This window comes from Odontomachus brunneus, unplaced genomic scaffold, assembly GCF_010583005.1.
Source record: "Odontomachus brunneus isolate Ranch 3 - 2012 unplaced genomic scaffold, Obru_v1 Obru_scaffold_008, whole genome shotgun sequence".
NCBI lineage: Eukaryota > Metazoa > Arthropoda > Insecta > Hymenoptera > Formicidae > Odontomachus > Odontomachus brunneus.
This window is the reverse complement of record NW_022639458.1, coordinates 511,757-520,259: the sequence shown is the minus strand read 5'-3', so window position 1 is coordinate 520,259 and position 8,503 is coordinate 511,757. Positions and strand designations below refer to the sequence as shown.

The following is an 8,503-nucleotide window of genomic DNA, read 5'->3' as shown; positions in this document are numbered from 1 at the left end:
GTCGAACGACGGCAAGGGGGGTAAAAGGACTGGCGCCTGGGGTGCCTCGCCTGCCTCGTAGGCGCGGTCACACTAGGTTCCGCCTGATGCTGACGTACGTCGACGGCCACCTTGCGAGTCCAACCAATTGCGAGCCGCACAACCTGCTGTGGTAGGGATGTGCACGACGCTGGCGCGCATGACGAACCTCCACCAAGTGCTCCGGAAACCTCGGGAACCTCGGGCAAGCTGCGAGGCGAGGCAGTCAGTCGCTCTCAGCTACGACATGCATAACGCATGAGAGCCCGAGCGAGATCTTTCTAACCCGTCTCTCCTCCGCTGCTATACACACACACATACATACACGACACATACACACACACATACACATACACACACACAAACGTACACATTCTCGCTCTTTCTCTCTCTTTCTCTCTCTGTCTCTTTCTCTCTCTCTCCCTCACTCACTCTCCTTTTCTCTCTCTCTCTCTCTCTCTCTCTCTCTCTCTGTCCTGGTACTCTCTCACCCACACACTCTTTCACGCACACACATATACGTATGTATACGCACACGTACACTCACGTAAAGAGAGGGACATCCACCGCCAGGAGGAACACACACGCACGACATCATATACCTACTCTACTCCCGCCGAGTCGAGTCTCTTCCGTTCCGCGATTACCGTCGTACGTCCCTTTACGCCGAGCCGGTCGGTCGCTCGCTCGCTGCTCGGTCGGTCCGCGGTGGCAACCCCCGAGTGCAGTCGCGTCGTGCATCGTCGTCGTCGGTACGCGTCCACCACGTCGAAACCACGGACACGACGCCAGTGCGGAGTAACACTCGCCTCACCGCAGACATCGTCGTCGCCGAGACGAAATAGTGATTACTCGGCAAGTTCGAATCCCTTACTACAGGGATGAGTGATCGTCGACTGAATCGATACCCTCGTCGCGAGTGACTACCCCGACTCGAGCGAGTCGGCTAACACAGAGCCAAGAGGAAAGTTTCGCGTGTGATTCTCGTGCGGGAACAAGTGGTTCCACATCAGATCCACGGCAGGCGAGCGAGTCAGGTGTCAGGTGGAGCGCCGCGACAGAGCGGTGCTCCGTTCAGGAGCGACGTACTGCCTCCGCGGGGAACCACCCCGTCAGAGAGAGAAAGATCAGGGGAACGGTATATCCGTTGCGCGATCGATGTTACCGTGTCGTCGTTTATATAACATTCGTGAGAAACTATGGACGACAATTTACCGAGAACCACCATCGCCTGGTGTCACCCAGTGCGTTGTCGCGAACTGTGGACGGTGCTACGTGTGATCAGTGATTACTAAAAAAAGGAACTACTTCATCGACGACCGTTCGCGGTCGCGCGCGCACACGTCGTCGTCAGGTGGATAGCCACGCCATCGACAACGTCTCTCTGTTCAAGATCTCACGGAGAGAGAGAGAGACTCTGTCGACGATTGGATCATAAAGACTCTCTCTCTAATTACGTCTCCTTTTCTCGTCCATTGATGAATTAAAAAATCCAACATCATCGGCGACCAGCGTTCTACTCGGAAAGGTTACTCGCGAGAAACGTGCCCTGTGGTGCGCCCCACAGTGGGAATACATTGAGAGGGTTTCGCGAAGCCTCTCGACGCGCGGAAAAGTAGATGGCCGCTACCACGTACATGCCGATTAGTAGCGCAGTCTCTACCGACCTGGATGGTGGTTCAGGTACAACGATCGGGATGAACATCGCCGTGGGTGGCTACTCCTCGGGCTCGCCTCGCAGCGCCGCCGACGCCGGCGAGATGAAGTACATGCCGGCGCCGCAGCATCATCACCACCATCACCATCATCACCAGGTGACGTCCTCGCCGTCGCCAAATGGACTGTCGCATCCGGCGGCGAGTCTCTCGTCGGCGAATCCCTGGGTGAGCTTACAACCGGGCAGTGATCCTTGGGCCGCGTCGATGGGTATGCACCATACTACCCATCATCCGCATCATCATCCTCATCAAGCGAATGCGAGTCTCGATGTGAAGCCGTTGACCGCGGCGGCGGCGGCAACGGCAACGGACCAAGGCATGCATCATCGGGGACCGCATCAATCCCCGGGTATGGCATCGCCACATTCTTGGCATGCACCGGTCGTACCGTCGGCGCATTACAACCCTAGCGGTGGTGCAGCCTCGCCCACCACGCTCCAGCAGTACCACGCAGCGATGAACGGCATGCTGCACCAGCACCCGCATCAGCATCCGCATCAGCTGCACAACCATCAGGCCGGGCTACCTCATCACTTGAGGGACGCGCACAATCACAGTCCACCGTCGGGACATCCGCTGCACGCTGGCCATCCCCTCGACAGGGATCACAGTGCCGGCGAGGAGGACACGCCGACGTCGGACGACCTCGAGGCCTTCGCCAAGCAATTCAAGCAGCGCCGCATCAAGCTCGGCTTCACCCAGGCGGACGTCGGTCTCGCGCTCGGTACTCTCTACGGCAACGTCTTCTCGCAGACGACAATATGCAGGTTTGAGGCTCTACAGCTGAGCTTCAAGAATATGTGCAAGCTGAAGCCGCTGCTGCAGAAGTGGCTCGAGGAGGCGGACTCGACGACCGGCTCGCCGACGAGCATCGACAAGATCGCTGCGCAGGGTCGAAAGAGGAAGAAGCGGACGTCGATCGAGGTGTCGGTGAAGGGTGCATTGGAGCAGCACTTCCACAAGCAGCCGAAACCGTCGGCGCAGGAGATCACCTCACTGGCGGACAGCCTGCAGCTCGAGAAAGAAGTCGTTAGGGTGTGGTTCTGCAATCGACGGCAAAAGGAGAAGAGAATGACGCCGCCCAACACACTCGGCGACGGCATCATGGAGGGTATGCCGCCGGGTCACCAGGGCCAGGGTGGCCTCCACCAGAGTTATCATCCGCAAGATCACCTGCACGGCTCACCTATGGGCCATAGCCACAGTCCGCCGATGCTGAGCCCTCAGGGCATCACTGCCCATTCACTCACGGCTCACTAGCGTTCGCCGGGGCCTCCCCCGTTGGGCCTCGCGATAACCTCCTCGCAGAACTCGGCAAACGTGTCGTCGACAGCGGAGAGTTTGCCGCCGTTCTATCATCACTACCTTCAAGCGCGCACCGGCAGTTACACGACGTCGTAGCTGACGGATTCGCAGCGCCCTTCCTACCTGCCGAACGACGGCGACGCTCGTTACCGAGACGGAGGTACGGAATGGTGGCTTGTTCGGCGAGGTTCAACGGGGTTTAATGAGGCCGAGACCGGTCCACCGGGGAGGCTGAGCTGACGCGCTCGGTCGGCGATCTTTTGTCGACCTTGACCGCGCAACAGAGGCCAAGAGAGGATGCAAGGGACATAGAAGGGAATAAGAGAAGGACAGACGAAGGGAACGACAGAACGCCGTGTCGCGTCGTCAATGTATCCCGTCGGCGCAACGTCGCGAGATCATCCATCGCCCGGATCCTTTCAGGATATCGTCGCCCAAGTATCATTGTCGTCGTCATAGTCGTCTCATTGTTGCTCGCGCGCTTCGCCGGCTATCACTTCTTCCATCGACGAAGTGTGTTCCGGCTGACCGAGTGATGAAACGTCCTCGTCGTGTTGTTCGCAACGACCGCAAACGACACGCGCGAGCCACTGTGCCGTTCTCTCGAGGGATACCTATAACGACGCCCATGGTGATGATGTTCCTCCTCCGCGCGGCTAGGTCGGTGCCCGTTCGTCCGTTCGTAGAGTCCTGGCTGGACCGTGGACCTTGTTGGCTGTTTGCTGTTGTTGTTGTTGTTGTTTTGTCGTCGTCGTCGTCGTCGTCGTCGTCGTCGGTGAGCAGAAAGTGCTTCTCTTATCCGGCGATTTCCGCCGGCGGAGAAAGGGGATGGCTCGATTGAACGGGGTGCGCGGACGCAAAGTGGACTCGCGAGGGTGCGGCTGAAGGCAGAATGAAGGTGCGTTCTCCCTCTCGCGAACAAGGCGAGATCCTAATATCGGACACGAGAGAGACATATACCGCGAGGGTGACGTCGTCGCGCGCGCGGACGTGATTTCCCCTTGTCACTTGTCGCGAAAAGAATCTGTCGAGCGTAATACGAACGGACAGACGGACGGACGAACGGGCGTAACAAGAAAGGAACGTACGTAGGGACGAGTGCTGTGTTCGCGCGGGATTTGCTTGGTGCAAACTCTCAGCGGATGATGTAACATAAGTAAATACGGACTGTAAATAATGTACTAGATAAAGCGCTAGTAAGTTAAGTGAGAACGAGAGCATGAATTGTCATCATCGTTTTCGTCATCGCCGCCGGCGAGCGAAGACTTTCGGAAAGCAGACGCGGGAGCTGGAATAAACGGAGGAAAGGGAAAGAGAGAGAGAGAGAGAGAGAAAGATAAGAGCGAAGGAAAGACGAAGAGAAAGAAGGAAAGAGAGAGAGACAAAGAGTACGCGGCGCGACGAAGTAAAAAAAAAGAGGGACAGATTATATGTAAAAAAAAACGGGACAGGGCGCACACATCGGAGAGGGAACGCGTGTCGGAAAAGCGCGTGCGAAATCCTAGCGAGACAGCAAGACAGATCCCCTCTCACGCGAAAAACCCCTTCTGTATAAAGAGTAAGTACACATAAATATATATGTATATACACACACGCGCGCGAGTCTCTATATATAAACGAAAAATATATATTATATATATAAATAGAGAAAAAAATATATATGTATATACACACGTGAGAGAGAACGCGGTAGGGCGACGAATTTTCGGCAATTGTGTCTATGTATACATGAGAAGATTTTAAAAACCCCCGAGACGTTCTTACCAATATTATATTATTATTATTATTGTGTTTATTTTATTATTACTATTATATTACTATTATTATTACTATATTATATCATTATGAGACGTTCTCATTGTCTGGTCCCGAAAAGTGTTTGTAACTATGATAAACTTGGCGTTAATCTGGTGATCTTATTATTATCGCTATTATATATATTACTCGTCATCGCTATTATTGTCATTTACAATTATTATTATTATTTCTTATTACTGCGATTATAATAATTTTAACTATTATTATTGTCATTATCGATATATGATCGGTATGTCTGGCAGAGTCGCGCGCGCGCGCGTAACGAGAATCTCGCGATTTCCAATCGCGCGCTACTTGGGCACAACATCGAAGAACTCTTCCTCTCTCTCTCGCTCTCACCACCTGTCTCCGATAGCCTTTCTCTCATCCCCCCCCCCTCTCTCTCTCTCTCTCTCTCTCACACACACACTCTGTGCTTCTCGTTTCTTTGGTCTCCTCTGACCGTTTTTACCAAAGAGGCTTAGACAGATAGGTGTGAAGCTGACGTGTGCAGACGCTGTGCAGTCCGCCGTCTGTGCTTCGCGATATTTTGCGTCACGAGGTGTAGATTGCGTCGAGCGATGATAAACTATATCGTATTACGTAGAAGTTATAAATTATTTGCTCCGGTTATCGCGCGCCAATTGCGCGTATAGTGGAAAATTGTTCAGGCCGCGCACGATCTTTCGCTCGCATCAATCATCCGTTGTTGCGTTGCAACATCTTCTAAATTCTGACACGAAGAAGAAGTGCGAAAAATCTGAGCGAAATGTGAACGGAGTGCGTGCGTGCGTGCGTGCGTGCGTGCGTCTGTGTGTGTGTGCATGTGTGTGATGAGTGTATGTATGCGCGCGCGCGGAAAGGTTGATGTTTTCCGGAAAAATGGCGCACGGAACGTCGGAACGTTTTTGCGCGGACAGCTTCGCGTCTATCTCGATCCTCCTTGGCTTGTTTGCCGATCGTCTCTCTATACTAATTGTCTGACGCAGATCTGCGGTTACTTTTTTTTTACCTCTGCGTCTGGGAATCTCGATGCGCATAACTAATTCGTACTTGTCGCGCGCGGCGATGCACAGCGTCGGTTAAAGGTGACAAACCCGTAGTCGTCGCGGCCGACGGTGAAATCGAAATCGCGCTGCCGTGCTATTTTCTCGACGATCGAGACGAAGTCATCAAGAGTCAGCATGAGAAAATGATCGTCGCGAATAACAACGAAACTGCCGTCTCTCGCGAGGCCGTATGTCGCCCTTCGTGTCCTGAAAATTCTACACTAACGTTCATTCTAGTCAGAATCGCGAGGTTCCGCCAACTGGCCAAAAGATCCGCTGTCTATACGAAAAAAACTTTCTTTCTCGACTTGACGTAATTGCCGAAATGACTTCATCCCGATCGCTCATCGACACCGTCGGATTGTCCCGACGAAAGAAACCCGAGACCCTGTGGCTCTCTGCGCGAAATTCGAATCGATCGCAGTCGATGCTCGAAATCGACGCCACGAGATCGATCGGTCGTGTCTTCCGTTTTTGCTCGCGCCTCAAGGTTTCACTTTCCGTCTTTTTTTTGTTTGTTGTTTTAAAGCCGTTCGACGCGTAGGTGGTCACGTGTCAGGCTGCTCCGCCCGGCATCTCTGTGCCGTATTGACGCGCCTTCTTTTTGCGGCTCGCTCTCGCTCGCTCACCTCGTTGATCGCGTTGATTAATCAAGCGTATCAACGTTTCCAACCTGCTTCAATATTTGCTGTATAATTCTCGCGTTATATCGATTACCAGTTCGCGATTGCGTTCTAAATCTACGCTTAGAAACGGCACATTCCGCAACGAGACGTCTTCTCGTCTTCCTCAACTGTCAAGTGTGACGCAAGTCCTCTCTCTCTCTGTCCCTCTCGACCGACCCTCTGTCTCTCAGTGCCGCTTTGCTCCGCCGTTTTTCCCCCTTTTTATCGCCTATCGAGTCGTCTCGATCGACTGTCCGCCTTCTTGCTTGGCATCGTGAAGCGCGTAGGTGGTCGCGGACGGTTTTGCAGCGTCAACGCGCACCTCCGACTCCTCCGTCCCTCTGCTCCTCTTCTCTCTCTTTCTCTCCATCTCTCTCTCTCTCTCTCTCTCTCTCTCTCTTTCTCTCTTTCTCTCTCGCGATTTATTTTCCGCGACTGGAACATCGCGAAGTACTTCGTTGATCGCGGTGTCGCCTGCTTTTTCGCCATCGACAGACTCGCCGAGCCGGGCTCTGTGTGTCGCGCGAATTCATTCGGTCTGACGTCGTCGTTGCCGGCGTGGCCGACGCAAGTGCTGCTTTCCCCGATTGTTTGTCCGGCATGTGACCGACTTCCCGCGACAACGGGAGTTAATGAGAATCCTGGATACGCGTCGATTTGAATCTGCTCGTTGTGTCCCGTCGCACGCGTCCTTCCATCTCGTGTGCGCGCTTGGAAATTTCGCGCTGATGAAGCGACAAAGTTACTCTTCGCGCTTCTAGACTTTTCTTATGGTCCGTCGGGAGCCCGTTGTGCACAGTTGTACAGTACAGGATGCAAGGCAAACGTGCGCGGTCTTTCGTGGTATTGACTGGTTGTAATGACCAGCCGTGTTCCGTTCGGGAGCTGGTACGAATTTAGTTGACAAGCTTCTCTTTGCCCGCGATCAGCCGAGTCCGAGACAGCAATCTTAGGTATTCGTAAGACGTGAACGAAAAGAAAGCTCGGTCTATTGTGCAAAGAGTAAACACGGTCCTTCGTCTGTTGTTTGTAACATACTCGGCGATTGCTTCGCGTTTCCTTTCTTTCTTCTTGCGACTGTTGGACCATTAGAAACATCGGTCACTCGAGTGTTCAAAGCTTGTATTCAGTTCGCGTCTCTTAGTGTCCATTCGCGCGAGCTAAAATTCACTCGTGTGAGCCTGGCAGCTGTAAAAACGCGCGACGTTATGCGAATATCGGAGACGCGTCAGAAAGTATGACCCATCTTTATATATACATGATATATTATGATACATATTTCTTCGTAGTATCATTTTGAGAGGAATATTTTATTAGAGAACTTTTTGTTTCTTCTTGTTAAAGAACTTTTTACTTCTTCAATTTGTATACAATTTATAAAATATTGTCATCATGAATCTATTATTGTATATTTTCCGACACACTCTCACGGAATAATAACGTGACATTCTTATAAATTAGACCTGCTTATTCTGTATGTTCTCCGATTGTATTTTAGCCAGAATCCAATCGATTAGAAAAACAAGATGAAGATAATGTCTCGTTGTTGACGTCACTTACTCCGATTTGGTGTTAATCGTAAAAATTGTCGCGCATTCTTACTTGAATAAGGTGGTTCAACGAACCCGTCCGTCACCGTCTATTAACGCCCGAAACACCGGCCTGACATCGCGCGTATTTACCGAAACGACGATAATTTACACGCTCCCGCGGAATCGTACTTGCGTCTGGCAGCCGGGCCGCATAACGATGCACTAGAGGTGTATATAAACTGCCCGCGCGTTAATAACGGTATCTATACTTGGGCCGGCTAAAAGAGTCGTTTAGGGGCGAAAACGCGCGCCGTGGCCGTGCAGCTTGTAATTCACGATCCAATTTAGGAAGAGAGAGGGAGAAAGAGAGAGAGAAAGAGAGAGAGAGAGAGAGAGAGAGAGAGAGAGAGAGAGAGAGA

The 8,503-nt window shown here is 52.3% G+C and overlaps 1 protein-coding gene across 1 annotated transcript in view; it reads left to right on the top strand.

Moving 5' to 3' along the window:
• Positions 1–225: 225 nt before the first annotated feature.
• The window catches only part of LOC116854150 (POU domain protein CF1A), a 60,651-nt gene continuing 52,373 nt past the window's right edge, over positions 226–8,503 (top strand). Inside the window, exon 1 of the mRNA XM_032835781.1 lies at positions 226–4,599. Within this exon, the coding sequence (XP_032691672.1) occupies positions 1,638–2,996 (1,359 nt within the window). The 5' untranslated portion in view covers positions 226–1,637 and the 3' untranslated portion in view covers positions 2,997–4,599. The remainder of the gene's footprint in view (positions 4,600–8,503) is intronic.